The following is an 18036-nucleotide window of genomic DNA, read 5'->3' as shown; positions in this document are numbered from 1 at the left end:
AGAAAGCTGTATATGGAGTCCTAAACTCCTTGAGAAAAATAGTAATCATGATGATGTTGTGGAAGCAGAGGAGGAGTAAAAGGAGTAAAAGGTTAGTCCCCTCCCCAAAGTGTTTGTGGCTACTTATCTTGTTAAAAAGATGACTCAGAGGGCGCGAGTGACTGAGGTTTATAAAATTATGCTTAGTATAGCGCTACCAATAAAGATGGCGGTCAGTAGATCCAAGAGAAAAAACTCCTCCTCCACGCAGTGCATAATTATCTTAAGAATTAAGGAATTCAGCACAGTAGGATTAGGTGAAGCCACTAAACCACAGTCGCTTTGAAAAGGGATTATATGAATTCCTGGAAAATAGGTGTATCCTTGAGAATTAGCCTTCACGACTAAATAGAACTAAGTGTCTTTAGAGTGATGTTTGATACAGACGCTTGCAAGATTATAGATATTAGAGAGAAGAGCAGCCTGGACTCCGGGCTCCCTTCTCACCATTTCCCCTGACATAACTACCCTTGATCTGAGCACTTCTTTGCCAGAAAAACTGTGACACCTCTGTTCTGTCCAAGCATAGTATTTGGCTTTGTATGACAGTGTTGCTGCACCACGGAGCCCCCCCCCCCCCGCCGCCGGTCCACGTGGTCATTATTCATTCATACCAATTCAATATCCAGCTTGAAGTAAGACATGAAGACTGGATGAACTCCCAGACAGGAGCCGGACTCCATTCCAACCTTTCTGTTTTGATTCTGGAACCATAGCTTATTCCCCTAGTAAAAACAATGGGGTCCGTTCTGCTCTAGAGGCAGAAACATCCGTAGTTATTTTGCTCTCGTTGTTGAGCAGCTGCTGAACTTGTGAGCGGGCGGTGTGAATTTATTGAAAGGGACAGGAATACGGGGCAATGCAAATGAATAGGCTTGTGGGGGAGGAGGCACTTTTGAAGTCCTACAGCTGTCACTGTTCCTATATTTACCACCAGCATATGTTGATCAGAGTCATTTTTCTTCTGAAACGACTTAATTTTACTTAATGGGACCGCTGAGCTTATATGTCAGGGGATGCACCCTCAGCATATCTCGGTGGCTACTCTCTCAGGATGGATGACTTTTTTATTTTTGGCTTGGTATGTCATCTCGCAAGCCACTTAGGCAGTAGACTTGTCTATTGAATTAATTTTCTCTTGCTTTCAGCTGTGCAAAGCACGCAATGCACTATTTCAGTGACAGATGCATGATGCAAAATGTGTTCTCCCCCACGCATACATTTTTGCCTAGTCTTAAGAGCAGCCGTGAACAGGTGTGGCTTTTGGGTTTCAGTATTCCTTCTGCCATGCAAAAAGAATTCTGACCCCCGTGTGATTAGTCATTTTTCAGAATTGGGAGCAGGGTAACATTTTTTTCTTCTTCTACGTCACAACCAGTGGCACCAGTTCACCAGAGCTTGCCTAAACCCGTCGCTTCCTGCAAGATTTTTAACTGACTGCCCCACAACGAGAATGGCCTGAAACCGTGGCTGCAGGTAGCATTCACTCCTGCATTGATTGGGAAGTATAAAATAGCTCTGCATAGTTCCTAATCCTGGGGAAGTATGAACCATGACTGGTGTATGGATGATCACCATCAATGTGCAGAGGAAGATGAAGGCCTCTTTAAGGGCACAAAAAAACAAGTTTTCCTACAGAAGCACGGCAAACATTCCAAGTTCTGTTGTGTCTGTTCAGTGGTCAAGTTACTCTGAACTTACAGCAACGCTATGAATTTAACATCTCCCTAAATATCATAGCCTTAACAGGCATTCTGAGGTCTGCAAACTGAGGGCCTTGGGTTCCTTGATGGAGTCAATACATCTCATGGACCGTTTACGCACTGGAGGTTTCATGCCAGGCTGCAGGCTGGAGTTTTAGTCGCGGCAGGTCGCCCCACCTCTTCCTGCATCCACACGGGGGAGCATTTGGCCCGGTGCACCTCATCCGCACCTGATTTTGTGCTCCTGCACCGGAGTTGAGGCAGTGAAGTTCCCAGTGCATAAACTGTCATAGTGGGTCTTCCTCTTCTTCCATTGCCTTCATTTTTTCCTAGCACTACCAGTAACTCTTGTCTAATATGTTTAACAAGTGGCGATAAGTGAGAAACTTGCAAGACTGGCCATCCCTTTCCCCCTACTTTGCCCTTCCTTCCTCCCGCCTCCCCCTACTTTCTCAGTCTCCCTCTCCCTTCTGCCATGCCTTTTCTTACTCTCTCCTTCATGCCTGTCACTTATGCTCTCTTTCTTTTTCTACCTCCTCACCCCGTCATTATACCATACTGATGCCTTTCCCCTCCCCAAATTCTATGCTCCTCAGATTTCTCAACCCGGAGCTGGCAACTCTAACCAGGCCTAGCCCCCAATGGGTCTTCCCTCAAAGGCCAAAATAGGTCTGGAAAAGGCCCAGCGCCCTCCCCCTGCCTTTTACTTACAGAAACTGAAGCCTGGAATGCTGTGGTTGCCTAGAAACAGCCACCAAAGGAATCCCTTGATTAAAACTAGACATTTCTTTTATCATTTTTAGGTTCTTTGAAGCCCCTGGTGTGTGTGTTTTAGATTTCACATTTTTCTACAAACCTGGAGCCCTGTACAGGCTTATAGGAAGATCTGTCTTGCCCCTTTACAGCTTCGGTGACAGTTCTGGCTGACTTTATTATTAGTATATGGATTAGATATCTAATGCAATACCATTAATATTCATTTTTTAAACATTTTCCTGGCCCCTTCTTGAATGGAGCGTGTCTGTTAAGACCCCAGAGTTAAATTAAACCGATATTAAAAACTCAGTAAGCCGCTTCCCTTGGAAATAAGCCGAAGCAGCTACTCAAACTAAACAAACTGCTCTCAACACAAAGGGTAATTACAGACTTTTCCGCTTGGTCCAAAATATCGCTCCCACTTGTGTGCAAACGTGAATTCATTCCGCTGTACTTTAAGAACGTGTTCATTCCCGAGCACGGGAAGGTTCTTTTCCCTTCTGAGCACAGAACGTTGCCTTGGGTTGTGTTTTTTGGATGACGGTTTTGGATTGTTAGCTCGGTATCCCTTTATCTGATGGAAAGAGGCCAGTTTTTGATCACCCACCAACACCTTCTCTTGCAGCTGCAAAACATAATGGGAATTGTCTGGCAACATTGGAAGTGTTTCCCTGAGAACAGCTTCCTGTTGCAGGCTGCAAAAGCAGGCTGAGACCATTATAACTGCAGGCTTCCCCTCTTGCATGTGAAGTGGGACATTATGGTAACGCCGCCTACGGAAGCTCTGCTGCTGGTACTGCTTCCTGCTGACTCGGGCCTAAGCGGGTGGCCATAGCAACAGGGCCTCTTTGGTGGTGCCCCCAACTACGGCCTATTGTCCTGAGCTCATTTGCTCTCATTCAAGGGCCCAGTTAAATTCGTCTTGTGGAACTGTGTTTACTGCGTGTTAGCTGCTGCCTATGTTGCCGTTGCCCTTTTATGAGTTTCTTTTGACTTTGACAGTTGCTTTATGTCGATTTTTTAAAATAGAAATGGAAAGTGATGACAGGTTTCTGGAAATGCAGGACGGAATCTCTTTCAAAAAGGTGCCCCTTAATTACACGGCCCTTTTCTTTTCTTCTCCCTGTTTAATAGGAAAATCCAACCGCTTTCAAGAAAACAGCCTCTTTCAAAGAAGGCATGTAGAACATATATAAGCGTACCGAACCCTTTTTATAGGAGATGCAAGAAAAGGGCTCTCCCCGGTTGTGTCTAAAAAAGTCCTTGACTTATGCTCCAGCCCAGGGGTAGTCAAACTGCGGCCCTCCAGATGTCCATGGACTACAATTCCCAGGAGCCCCCTGCCAGCATTCGCTGGCAGGGGACTCCTGGGAATTGTAGTCCATGGACATCTGGAGGGCCGCAGTTTGACTACCCCTGCTCCAGCCCCTTCCAATGAAGTATTCAAACCTGTCGTCCTACAGATGTCCATGGACTACAATTCCCATGAGCCCCTGCCAGCGTTGACTACCCCTGCTGTAACTCACCTCGAGCCTCCGGGGAGAGGTGAGTAATAAACAACAACAACAACAACAACAGGGGCTCATGGAAATTGTTGTCCATGAACATCTGGAGGACCACAGGTTGACTACCCCTGCTAGAAAGAACCCATGGATATCTGGAGGACCACAGGTTGACTACCCCTGTTCAAGAGAGAGGGGAGAGATGCTACGTTTTAAGAAGCAGACAAGGATTGGTCTTCGTGGCAAGGCATCTAGGCAGCTAGTTATTGTGAAATAGCCTGAGCCTTCCCACAAGCCGTGACATCTCGGCTCCCCACCCCCTTCCATACCTTCCGTATTTTATGTATTTATGATGTTCCCATCCTCCCCGTCAGGAGGACTAAGCTTCCAAGGCAACTCCGCAATTAGAAACTGTCAGTGCATAGCTTTGAGCAGATTCGCTTGCACGCCATCCCTGGCAGGAAGCTTACGGGGATGTCGAGTTAATATTCAGGTTCCCTTCCGCTGCTTGTTTGCTGAGTTGGGGAGGGGCCATGGCTCAGCGCTAGGGCAGACGGTGCCAGGTTCCATCCCTGGCATCTCCAGTGAAAGGATCTGGCTACGGGTACTATGAAAGACCTCCACCTCGGTCCCTGTGGAGCCGCCGTCAGGCGGAGTAGAGAGTGATGACTTGGATGAACCAAGGGTCTGATTTGGTACACGACAGCTTGGTGTGCTGGTGTGAGTTCATACCAAGGGTGGCCAAACTGTGGCTTTGTAGATGTCCATGGACTACAATTCCCATGAGCCCATGGCCGCATGTGCTGGCAGAGGCTTGTGGAAATTGTAGTCCATGGACATCTGAAGACCCACAGTTTGGCCACTCTTGTCATACACACCAATGAAATGGACAGGGGATAGGTATGTGTAGTACCAGCCCGTTGATCTCCTTTTGAACGGTTATAGGCATGAATAATGTACAAAGTGACCAATTAAATTTTAAAAATTGACCAAAAAGTTTTCTTTTTATGTGGAACATCCACGTAAGGGGCGAGCATTCTTGCTCCCCTCCTACCCCCCACCCCCCACCCCTCTCATTTGCTGGCATATTGCGTTGTGCTGGCCCCAGCCCCACCAGTCTCCCAAGGCTGACCCTGCTCTCCAGAGGGCAGGAGATGCCTTGGAAGACTGGCAGCAGTGGTGACGATGCCAGAGCAATGATCGCGATTCAGGGCTCTGGTGCAGCTGCCGCGGTCCATCTACTGGCACAGTCACTGGGGGCGGGACTACGGACATCATGTCCGTAGACTTCCGTTTGAGGGAGTGCACCAGTAGATGTTCCACATCAAAAATTCTGCCAAGCCAGGTTCGTAAAGAAGCCCACATTTCCCATAGCTGCAAGAGTATTATAGTGAGGTGTGTGTGAATGACTTGCTGGTTTTATCAGTCAGTCTGCACATACCTTCCTGCTTCTCTTGGCTGACCTTCTTCGGCGGCAGGTGAAATAGAAAATGGAAAGCTTAATATGATGGATCCCCCCTCCCATTGTGGCAGAATGGCTCAGCGGTCCCAAAGACTGAAATATCGAAGCTTTGGATGACGGGGACGATGTGTGTGCCTTTTAGAGAAGCCTGCCTAGGTTGACTTCAATTGGCAACTCTTCCACAGGGTTCAGTTTGGCTTTTGGGGTATGGCATCATTGGTGCCTTTGTTGGATCGTGCTTTGATCATTTATCCTTCTGAACTGAAAACTTGCCCAAGCCTGAGAGACTGTTGGTTCCAGCCTCTTGGAGCAAGGTGCGAATAGAAAAGACTCCGCAAGGAGTACAAATTGAAAAGCGGCTGGGAGAAAAAAAATAGATTGGGAAGGCATGGTGAGTTACTGGGCTGTGAAAGGCAAAGATTAGCTTGAGAACTGTTGAGTAACGTCACGAGGCAGGTTGCCCAGTCATGCTCGCTTCTGGAAATTCAGTCTCGTGGTTCCCGTTTTCAGTTCTTCTCTAAAACAGAGCTGAAAATAGCTATGCAGCGTGCCTAGCTTGGTGGGTCTGCTTGGAAGGAAAAATGAACATCTCACAGGCTTTCTGAAGAATACAAAACGTTATTTGTCTTAGTAACAGGGATGTTAACTTATGAAATAATCAGCACAACTCAAGAGGTCCCTGATCCTATGCTTTGTGAGTTCAGTACAGTTTATTTAAGTGTATGTATGCATAGGATTTCAATCTCTGGGGAGGATTCCATATACCGGTGCTAGCAAAGAGAATATAACTGAGGGCTGCCAACCTCCAAATGGGTTCTGGAGACCTCCAGGAATTGCAACTTGACATCAGAGATCAGTTACCCTGGAGAAAATGATTCCTTCAGAAGATGGACTCCAAACCTCAACTTCCTTAGACTCTACCCTCAAATATCCAGACATTTCCCAAACCAGAGTTGGCATCCTCGTGGTGATATTATAGTGGGCCTTCACACATACTTCCACCACTCTGAGGTAAATTTTCCCTCCATAATAAAAAGCCGAGTTTGTTCCAGTAGACATGAAACCTGAGCCACCACTTTTGAAATTAAAGGTAGCTGTAACTTTTCCAGATTCTTTACGGGAGCTTTCAGAAGGGGCAGAAGTTTTGTAAGTATCCAGCATTGCAACACGTGACAAAAATGTTAATTATAATGTATAAATTTCTGTTTACATGGTAACAAAGTGAAGAAACAACAATCTTCTTAATTTCTCCCCCCAGAAAATCATTCTGCACCTCCAGATGTTACTACATACACGTCGGAACACTCAATACAAGTAGAAAGACCACAAGGTTCAACGGCAAGAGTGGCACCGAAATACGGAAATGCTGAACTCATGGAAACTGGGGATGGTACGTCTTGTAAGAATGTGGGGGCCCCAGGAGCAAATGTTTGGATTCTTTCCAATCTGGTTTCAGATGTGGTCATGGGACTGAAACAGCCTTGGTCACCCTGATGGAGGACTTGCAATGGAGATGGACAGAGAGACGGTGACTCTGTTGATTCTTCTTGACCTTTCAATGGCTTGCAACACCACTGACCATGATATCCTTCTAGGCCACCTGTCTGGGCTGGGACTGGGAGGCATTGGTTTGTAGTAGTTCCAATGGTACCTGGAGTTGGTGCTGGGGGACAGTTGCTTGGGCATTCAGCATTTGGGATGCCACAAGCCTCCGTTTTGTTCTTTGTGCTTTTCAACATCTGCATGAAACTGCTGAGTGAGTTCTTCCAGTCATTTTGGCTAGGTTGCCACCAAGGCGATTCTGTCTGATTCCCGGGAGGTTGTAGAATCTGTGCCTGGAGGCAGTTTTGGCATGGAGATGGGTTAATAAACTGAAGTTTAATCCTTACAGAATGGAAGTACTGGCAGGGGCTCATGGGAATTGTAGCTCATGAACATCTGGAGGACCACAGGTTGACTATCCCTGATATAGAGGACTTCTGTGGCTGAACAGAATCTGGGAAGGCTGACTACTTTAGCTATCCCCAAGGCTTCCAGCAATGGAGGGCTTTTGTTAGATGTCCCTGACCATTGGTCATTTAGAAAATAAAGACAGATTCACTGTCACATTGTCCTTGCCCATCTTGGGCAGATATGATATTTGTTCTTGGGGGTGACAGCGTGTCACAGCCACCTCACTAGATCACTGGAATTTGCCTCTGGGTTTTTGTGTCTCTTCCGTTTATATCTGATGGTGCAGGACGGAGACAACCCACTGCTGAACTAACGTATCAATCCCTCTTGCAGGAGTTCCAGTGAGCAGCAGAGTGTCGGCAAAAATCCAGCAGCTGGTCAACACCCTCAAACGACCCAAGCGGCCACCGTTACGAGAATTCTTTGTAGATGACTTTGAAGAATTATTAGAAGGTAAAACGGCTTGATACCCCCTCCCCTCTGAAGGTTCTTTCTTCCGTTTCTTGTTGGGAAGTGTGTGCTCCCAGTTCTAGAAGAACTGGAGTCCTGCAACAGGATGGCTCGTGGCAGCTTCATACCTAATCTGACCCCGTACTCAGATTTAAATTATATAGATTGCTGATGTGTTTCTGGCAGCCCTGCTACTGTCGCCATGTATTTGTTCCATTTGTTCAAATTTAATCAAGATCCCTTGGGAAACTAGCAGGGCCGTGGCAGGGAGTGTGATGGGAGATGAAGGGAACATGACTAAAAATGAGGAGGGCAGCAGCTCACTCATGCATGTATATAATGACTCAGTTGCCCAGCACGAGATTCTTGGTTTACTGTTTGACTTGACTCTGTAAGAAACCCTTGGGTATAAAATGATACGCAAGTCCCCCTCTGGAATTTGACCTTAGATGGCTCACTCACACCTGTAAACTACAGTCATGAAACAGAACATGTGATGCGAGTCCGAAAAATAAATGGATAGATATTTATGCCTTTCCGTTTCTTACTAGCTGCTAATTAGGAAACAGTGTTCCCCTCTTGACTTCAGTAAACTATCCTTTCAGGGTCCCTCTAACAGTGTGGCAGACCCAGAAGCTGGATTCTTTGGGCATTATGTGTCAGTAGAAATGGAAAATACCATCAAATTCCATTGCTTCTGAATACACTTGGGCTGGTTGTGAAAACCCTTGGACTCATGGCTTCCCATTGCATGTGTCAATTTCATTACTGGGTAATAACCACGGTTTGCCATGACACCCAAATCACAAAAGCCTACAGTTTCAGTTAACTATACGCAAACCTCACTGAGGCATAATTTCTGGTAACTGAACCAGGAAGTGAAGGGCTGGAATCTTGGCAAGGGTTTCATTCCAACAAAGGTTTTCCATAACTGGAAATCCTAGGAGCAATATTTCAGGGGCGTTTGGGCCAGCAGTGGGAAGGGGGAGGTGGGAAATCCATGCTTCGTGGTTGATAATCCTTCTGCCCATGGAAATGCACCATTGGGTCCAGTTTGGGGTTGGGGTTGAGGACCGCATGAGCCTACAGCACATTCCCATCTGCCATGTTATGGTTTGACTATGATGTGTAAACTGGATCAGAGTATTCGCAACAGTCTGTTCATAGCTGGGATCTAATGTTTTTGTTCTTCTCAGATGACCTTTCAAGGTCCGTGTTTAATTTCCGCTGTAATAAATCATGGTGTAAAATGTATAAAGTAACTTTCTCTTATAACTGTAAGTTCAACAGCCAGACCCAAACCAACCAAAGCCGGAGGGAGCTCAGATGTTGGCCATGCGAGGAGAACAGCTGGGCGTGGTTACGAATTGGCCCCCGTCTCTTGAAGCAGCATTACAACGATGGGGGACAATTTCCCCTAAAGCTCCTTGTCTAACCACTATGGACACCAATGGAAAACCACTATATATTCTCACTTATGGTAAGCAACCTCCTAAACTCTGTGGCAGCTTTTCCTTCCATATACTTTCATCTTTGATTACTGTCCAATATACATGGTATACTTTCTTGGATTATTTACAGTATTTTTTTTGTTGAGGGATGCACCAAAAATTATGCACAAATTAAGCACTCTGTTTGCTCAGTTTAATGCAGAAGCCAATGAAAGAGTTTGTGGCAGCTGGGATAGACCTTTTCTGGAGAGCCATTATTAACTGGGATTGATAATACTAGGCTTGATCATCTTCATTTACTTCCGTTTTTAATTTCATGGAATTTGAGACAGCATGTATGGGATTGTCATGCAGTTGCCCCCCCTAATCCTTACCTGACAGCTGCAGATGTTTGGTGTAACACAGGGGTAGTCAACCTGTGGTCCTCCAGATCAGTGGTCCCCAACCTGCGGGCCGCGGCCTGGTGCCGGGCCATGAAGGCCATGGCGCCGGGCCGCGGCTCCCTCTCCCCGGCCCCCCCGCAGTAAAAAACTTCCCGGGCCGCAAGCTTGCGGCCCACGAAGCTTCTTACTGCGGGAGGGCAGGGAGAGGGAATCAGGGCCGTCCCGATGCACGGGCCGCCCCGATGCAGGCGCATCCCAAGGCACGGGCGTGACCCGCGCGGGCACGGCCTGCGGGCGCGGCCCGATGCACAGGCGTGGCCCGTGCGGGCGCGGCCCATTGCGTGGGCGTGGCCCGCGCGGGCGCGGCCCGATGCCCTGCCGGTCCCCAGCCTCAAAAAGGTTGGGGACCACTGCTCCAGATGTCCATGGACTACAATTCCCATGAGCCCCTGCCAGCATTTGCTGGCAGGGGCTCATGGGAATTGTAGTCCATGGACATCTGGAGGACCACAGGTTGACTACCCCTGGTGCAATATACACCTTTATCCAATGTTCTGAGAACCTAACTTCTCTTATCTCAAACTAACTTTGAAAACAAAACAACGCCAATACTATTTAGGGAGTGTTCACCTTTGGGAACTTCTTTTGTGAGACGTTACCAAATGACTTTCTGAATTATAAAACCCAGTTCTGAAATATTGCATGATATGTGTTCATGAATCCATACAATGTATGTGTCCTCCTTGTGCACCCATTTTTGCATCTGCACATTCCTGAACGGAAGTTGCGCGGTCCAATGTGTACGTCTTCCCTAAATCAGTTCCTCTTGCCTTTTTCTCAATGTAGCGGAAGGCTTTCCTGAGACAGTCCGGCCAACATTTCTGTTTGTCAGAGATCTTCAGCAGTCTGTCCTGTCCTAAACCAACATCGCTGCTTGTATCAGATGTGACGCAAAGGCCATTGGTGCCTTTCAGAAATAGCGTCCTGCTCATGCCCCTGCCCTCTGCTCTGCCAATGTCAACTCGGGTACTAGAGATGGCAGCAAGTGTCTGTTTTATTTAGAAATGTCTGATTTCTGCTTTTCTTCTCATTTGGGGAGGCCACACAGTAGCCTTGACCTGTTGCTGCCCTTGGTCTTTTATCTATGAGGATAAATCCAGACTCTCAAGGCTCAAGTCTTAGGGAAGATCAATATCCAGTGCAGCAGGGCTCTGCTGTCGGCATCTGTTCAGAGGGGAAGAAAGGGGGGGGGGGGGGGAACAGTGACCTGCCAGAAAGCTAAGAGGAGGTGGGGAGAACAAATGAACTTCACTCACTTGCCACCTCCTGCTGCCAGATCACATTCATTGTATGATTTTGATTGTAGAGAGTTTTTGTTATAAATCTCATCAGGAGCTATTGTGTCTGAAAGGTGGTCTGTAAAAGTATGCTATGGAAATAAATGAACTGCACTTTCAGTACGATTGTAAACAGTTCTACACTTCTGCAGCCATTGGCTCAGATCAGGGGTAGTCAAACTGCGGCCCTCCGTGGACTACGATTCCCATGAGCCCCTGCCAGCAAATGCAGAGATTGTAGTCCATGGACATCTGGAGGGCCGCAGTTTGACTACCCCTGGTCTAGGGCAGGGGTAGTCTAACTGTGGCCCTCCAGATGTCCATGGACTACAGTTTCCATGAGCCTCTGCCAGCATTTGCTGGCAGGGGCTCATGGAAATTGTAGTCCATGGACATCTGGAATTTGACTACCCATGGTTTAGATGGTAAGGGTGTAACTCTGCTTAGGATTGCATTGTTTATAGTTGAATGCAGCCTTCTTATTTTTGGGAAAGAAACAACAACCCCTAACGATTATTTGCAGCTGCCATTTTGCAAGCCCCGAACTGCTGGATGGTGTTTTGGTAAGACACTCTTGGCTTGCTGTGACTGGGGTGATGCCGTGTGGTGATTCTGGTCCTACCATTCGTAATACGAAAACTGACCTTGTCTCATTTGCTTCTCTCTTGATGTATCTCTCTGTCATGAGCTTTATAGCCCGGCTGTCTTTACACTTCACATGTTTTTACGATATGGCACAAGTGGAAGAGGGACTATAAGTCCAGAAGGCTATAAGTCCTCCAATGTCTTCTTGAAAATCTAGGGATGCTAGCCTCCAGCTAGGGTCTGGGGATCCCTGGAATTACAGCTCATCTCCAGACTACAGAGATCAATTCCCCTGAAGAAAATGGATGCTTTGGGGGGGGGGTAGACCAAATGTCCCTGGACAACAATTTCCACAAGCCCCTGCCAATGCTGGCAGGGGCTCGTGGGAATTGTAATCCAGGGGCATGTGGAGAGGCACAGTTTGGTCACCCCTGCATTATATGCCTGTGAAGTCTCCGTCTCCCCCAGGCTCCATCCCCAAATCTCTAGAAGTTTCCCAATCTGGATTTGGCAAATCTGCCCCCCCCCATACCCCACTAATGGCCAAGGCAAACCTGGCAACCCTAAGAAAGACCTTGGCACACTTATTTAGGGGTCAACTCTCTTAATGTTTCAGTGGAGTCCACATCCGGGTAATTGAGTTTTTGTAAACAATTGTAACCAACTGTGCTTTTACCATATTTATTTTTTTCTAAACAATGAAGGAAGCTTTGCTATAAGAGAGTAGCCAGCACCAAAAGGAAAACACATAACAGCCTCCTGCATGATCGGTGCTCTTGGGCCGTACTCAAGGCTGTCCTAAGAAAAGCTTTTCAGAAAGTATTTAATTGATGCCGGGTATGATTTGGTAAGCTACAAACCTGACGGTTTTGCTTGTCAGAGAATACACTTAGGCCTCTTTGCTTTAATGGATGTTCAGTCATATTGAAATCAACAGCCCTTGCTAAGATCCAATCAGAATGCAAATGCAGGAGGGGAAGGGTACACCTCACCTCACCTCACCTCAAGCACTCTTGGCATTTAGAAAATGTACACGTTCATCAGGTGTCACATTTAGGGCCCTTTAGCCTATTGCATTAATGGGCAGTCCTGTGATTGTTCCACTTCAGAATGCAGAAGAGATGGTTGGTATGAAGTGGCACTCTTGATCTTTTCTTTTTCAACCCAAAGTGTTTTGGGTAAAGAGGCTGGTCTGATCTCGAATTTACTTCTACCTTCTCTTACTTATATAGATAAGGTTCGTGTTCATGTAAAACATTTTTTTTCCTTGCTGCTTTTCTTTTAGATTCTGCCTGTGAATTATTAGTTTGAAATATCTCTTCCTTAATTATCGTGAAACTAAAAAATTTGCCTGCAGAGTAATGAGTTGGAAAAAGTTCACAGGGGTGCTGCTGATGGGACTATCTCTGTAGGTTTAATGCCTTCAACGTGGACGGGAGGGGAAAAGTACTTCTGTCTTTTCTGGATTAGGCTTAATGATGTTGTCTCTAGGTACAGTCACTAGAGGAGTGTCTCTTGCGTAAACTCTACTGGATACTGTGCAAAAGCATAGCTTGCATAGGGAAAAATTCTCTTTCTTAAGTAGGCCTTCTGCGGTCTGCCAGTTTGAGAGCAGCACAGAACAAAACAACAAATCTCGCCAGGCATATGGAAAGGGATTTGACTCCCTTGTGCTGTCGGGAAAAACAGCAACACGGTTGTTTCAAATCTTATTATACGAAGGGCAACGCTTATTAGCTCTTGTGTTTACCTAAAAAAAAAAAAAAGTTGTGAGAAATGGATTGTTGCATAAGAGGTATGTGAAAACATCAAACATTAATAGGCCGTAGTTTTTGAATTTTTGTTTTAAAACATTTTCAAGCCTTTAAATGTCAAATTATTTTTACGTCAAATTAAAGATCTCGACAAGACGAAACTGTTGGTTTTAAAAGTAACAGGAGCCAGTTCTGTAGCTTACCATAGTATCCTGGTTAGTCTGGGGATCTGATGGGATTGGATAAGTGCAATAGCACAAGGGACTTCTTCATATCTTATATGACAAGATGTGCATTGGAATACCAGATTGCTCTCCAGAAGGTACCAAAGCCATTTGACAAACGCGCGCGCGTGTGTGTGTGTGTGTGTGTGTGAGAGAGAGAGAGAGAGAGAGAGAGAGAGAGAGAATGAAAACTGCCTGAATCCTATTTAGAATAAAACTGAATCCGGATCCGGTTCAAGGTTCTGGTTCTAACCTTTAAGGCCACACGCGAGTTGGGACCCACATACCTGAGGGACCGCCTGCCGCCCTACGCTTCCTGCAGGGCTTTATGCTCTGCGGGTGAGAAACTATTGATCATTCCCGGTCCTAAGGAAGCGTGCCTAGCCATGACCAGGGCCGGGGCCTTCTCGGTCCTGGCCCCTACCTGGTGGAATGAGCTCCCGGGTGAGCTAAGGGCCCTACGGGATTTGTCAGCTTTCTGCAGGGCCTGCAAAACGGAGCTCTTCCACCAGGTTTATGGTTGAGGCTGGGGCCAGCGAACTAGGGACATCACACAAACACCCCCCCCCTGGGAGTTAGGAAGTGTACATCGCAATCTTCCATTATCTCTAATATTAGTATGGGGAGGGATGGGCATTTTCTGCCATCATGTTAGTATCTTATAGTTTTAATGGGGGTTTCAGTGGGTTTTAATGGGGTTGAGATTATTGTCACCCGCCCCGAGCCTGCAGGGAGAGGGGGAAATAAATCTAATAATAACAACAACAACAACAACAACAACTGTGTATCCCATTTTAAAGGTGACTTTACTATTTGTTTTATGAATAGGCAAACTTTGGACCCGTAGTATGAAGGTTGCGTACAACATCCTCCATAAATTAGGCACAAAGCAAGAACCAATGGTGCGGCCAGGAGACCGGGTAAGTGTTGGAGTAGTTATTGCACGGTTTCTAATGGTATCCGGCTTTATCCTTTAAAGCAGGGGTAGTCAACCTGTGGTCCTCCAGATGTCCATGGACTACCATTCCCATGAGCCCCTGCCAGCTTTTGCTGGCAGGGGCTCATGGGAATGGTAGTCCATGGACACCTGGAGGACCACAGGTTGACTACCCCTGCTTTAAAGCACACGAGTGGCAGATTCTGGGCATCCACACACTATGAATCTCCTGACTCACTGAGTAATAACGCTGTGGCTTTTGGTTCAGCGGATCGCGTCTGACACTAACAGTAAAAGTGACTGGAAGTCTGTGGAGAATTTAGCCCAAAGAGCCTATCTTTTTTTCCCCCTTTTCTTTCAAGTAACTTTTGAGAAAGGAATCTGTGTCACAAAGGCTTCCTTATACGAAGAGCATTAAGAGCATGTTGTCATGTGGATGAAATCAATTTCGGTAATAATAAAAGTCAGAAGCCTTAAACAATCAGGGCCTTGTGCAGGGACCCGGGCCCGAACCAAGGAACGTTGCCGGCTAATTAAGATGATGCGGAGCACGGGCCGTTAAAAACATCCCCGCTTGGTGCAAGAGCACAGAAGCATTACTAACGGGAGTAGTGGGGATGGACTAGGAGATGTTCTTGAATCCGCAGAGTAAGAACTTGTGTCGGTCTGGTGTGGTTTCTTTGTTGTCCCGCACTGGGAACTGTGTAGGGTAGTCACACAAACTCAGATTAGGAGGCCATTGATTGTCTCCCTTTTGGGGAGAAACAGTTCCCAGATGCTCCTTTATGTTGAGGTGTGGGGAATATTTCAACCACTATTCTCCTCCTCTATCGCAGGGTTTCTTTTCAAAATTCTTGTCAGCAGCTCTTTCTGACAAGTAGTTTTCTTGTCTTTAGTCTCTGGAAACTTTTGATCTCTTTCCCGCATAGGTTTCTCTGTTTCAGTGTAAAAAATAATTATCATGTATCTGTGACAACATATAAAATATGTATGATGGGGGGGGGAGGGGGGAACCACCATGCCATTTGCATGTTTTTGATTTTGCATAACAAGGCTTCCAAGCACGGTTCCTCGTGCGTAATCCCACCCGCCGTGCTCATAGGCCACATCTATTTCATTTAGCAAAGCCCCAGATAGCTTAATCACCTCTATAAAGTAAATATCCAAATAAAAGTGCAATGAAATACTGGGGGAAGGGGTGTAATAAAAACACAGAGACATAATAAAACTCAGAGCTGCGGAGAGCCGGATCCAGAGTAGGGAACCGAAAATTGCTTGCCTCCTAAAACGTGACAAGATTATGGAAGAGCAGTTAGATTTGAGTCAAGTAGTCCCTTAGAGAAATCTTTTGACCATGGAGGAGTCCCTGAAATAGTTTTTCAGACTTTGAGGAACCCCCGGAAGTGATGTCAGATTGCCATGCCCCCCCTTCCCCTGCCATGCCTCCGGAAATGGCATGCATCTTCTTAGCCTTCTTTTTGCTCCTCCCTCCTCGTCTTTATTTCTACTGTTGTGGCTCTGCCTCATGCAGGCTGGAAAGAATACTGGGAGCTGAGAAAACAGCCTGGAGCCCCCTCCCCTATCTTATGCCACTTCCGTTTCTATGGACCCCTTTCAGAACTCCCGCCGACCCCCAAGGGTCCATGGACCCCAGTTGGGAATCCCTGTTTTAGAGGCTAACAACATTTTCAGGGTATGAGCTTCCAATTCTCAACTCGAAAATCTCTGTCATCTCTGTGTTGCTACTGCTCTAGCTCAGGGGTAGTCAACCTGTGGTCCTCCAGATGTTCATGGACTACAATTCCCATGAGCCCCTGCCAGTGTTTGCTGGCAGGGGCTCATGGGAATTGTAGTCCATGAACATCTGGAGGACCACAGGTTGATTACCCCTGCTCTAAGCTGTTCTACTCTCAAGCAGGACTGTGGCTTTTGGTAGGCCCATTTCAAGATGGTTGCTAAGCTATACAAGCCTGCTGCTAGTTTTTTTCAAAGATGTCACCTTGTAGCTACAGGGAGAAAAGAGCAGCAAGAATTGGAAAGCTTCTAGCCTTGATGCACACTGCCATATTAAACATATTTTGGTCTCTGCATATTCTTTTCCTTCCTTCGGGAGGAACGAAAGAATCTTAGTGGCAGCTAAAAGAAAGTTTCCATGCATGAACTGAATGGAAATTTCAGAGTGGAAGCAGCCCTTATGGAACAAAAGATCAGTAAAATCAGCGTCCAGTGGCACCTTTAAGACCAACAAAGATATATTCAAGGCGTGAGCTTTCGAGTGCAGGCACTCACACTATGTCAGACGCTGATTTTGTTGTGCTACTTCAGACCAACACGGCTACGTACCTGAAAAGATCGATAGTATCCTTTAGCAATGGGAAGAAGACCAATACTAAAACTCGTTTTGCCCATGGTTCTGTCCGCATTTTAATTTTACTTCTCGCTCTCCATTTTCAGCTAAAACATTATGGTGCTGTCAAATATATATTGCATCTTTGTTGTGCCTTGACTAAAGGTAGGAAGAAAAGGTTCCTTGAGAGGCTTTTAAAATGTGTGCCTGTATATTCCTTCTACAGGTAGCGCTAGTTTTCCCCAACAATGATCCTGCTGCTTTTATGGTAGCGTTTTATGGCTGCCTCCTTGCCGAAGTTGTCCCAGTTCCTATTGAAGTGCCACTTACCAGAAAGGTAAGAGAGAACAGTTTCTTGTTGTTGCCATCAGAATTGCTGTCAGAACAATTTGCAACAGGATTGGACTGCCTGAATAAGTCACGTATCTTGGGACAAAATGGGAAACGCTGATCTATTGTTATGTAACATGATTTGATGAAAGGTCACCCTCCTGTGCATGCTGTGGCTAGAGTTCTTTGGATTTTTGGTCATATTTTAGTCTGGTTTGGAAGCTGTGCCCAGAAAAACTAGGTAGATCGAGAACAATGTAACCATTTGGGACTCTATTAGGGGTGGTTCTGTTCTTGCCATAAAGATCCGCAATGTTCCATGTCAGAATCAGAAATGCATATAAAACTATGAAACGGGCTATGGGAACATGCTGGCTAAATTAGTTTAAATGCTGTTGAAGTGCACAATTTAGCTTTAGGGACATGGTGCAAGTGAGAATCTGAAGTCCTCAGCTAAAATGAACAGAATTCAGTTTTGCTGGGCAAGAACTTTTCAGACTCCAAACCCAACTGTGCTCTTCTTGTGTCTATAAAGTGCTGTCACAGCTGACTTATGACAACCCTAGCAAGGAGCTTTCTAGAAGTAGAGGTGGTTTGCCTTCCTTGGCGTTCTTCCGTCTAAGTACCAACCCTGCTTAGCTCCTGTGATCCCAAACTTTTCAGTCCTGGCCCCTACCTGGTGGAATGAGCTCCCGGGTGAGCTATGGGCCCTGCAGGATCTTTCAGCATTCCGCAGGGTCTGTAAGACGGAGCTCTTCCACCAGGTCTGTGGTTGAGGCTGGGGTCAGCGAGGTAGATCAATGCCCCCCTCGGGTTTGAGTAG

General features: G+C 46.4%; 1 protein-coding gene across 4 annotated transcripts in view; it reads left to right on the top strand.

The window, feature by feature from the left end:
• The window catches only part of DIP2C (disco interacting protein 2 homolog C), a 287193-nt gene that overhangs the window by 200850 nt on the left and 68307 nt on the right, over nt 1-18036 (top strand). For all 4 annotated transcript variants that reach the window (XM_077304480.1, XM_077304478.1, XM_077304481.1 and 1 more), the window contains 5 exons: nt 6721-6852; nt 7749-7868; nt 9148-9345; nt 14428-14519; nt 17110-17220. In XM_077304480.1, the coding sequence (XP_077160595.1) occupies nt 6721-6852; nt 7749-7868; nt 9148-9345; nt 14428-14519; nt 17110-17220 (653 nt within the window). The remainder of the gene's footprint in view (nt 1-6720; nt 6853-7748; nt 7869-9147; nt 9346-14427; nt 14520-17109; nt 17221-18036) is intronic.

The sequence above is a fragment of the Paroedura picta genome, chromosome 11 (genome assembly GCF_049243985.1).
Source record: "Paroedura picta isolate Pp20150507F chromosome 11, Ppicta_v3.0, whole genome shotgun sequence".
Classification (NCBI taxonomy): Eukaryota; Metazoa; Chordata; class Lepidosauria; order Squamata; family Gekkonidae; genus Paroedura; species Paroedura picta.
This window is presented reverse-complemented; position numbering and strand designations above follow the sequence as displayed.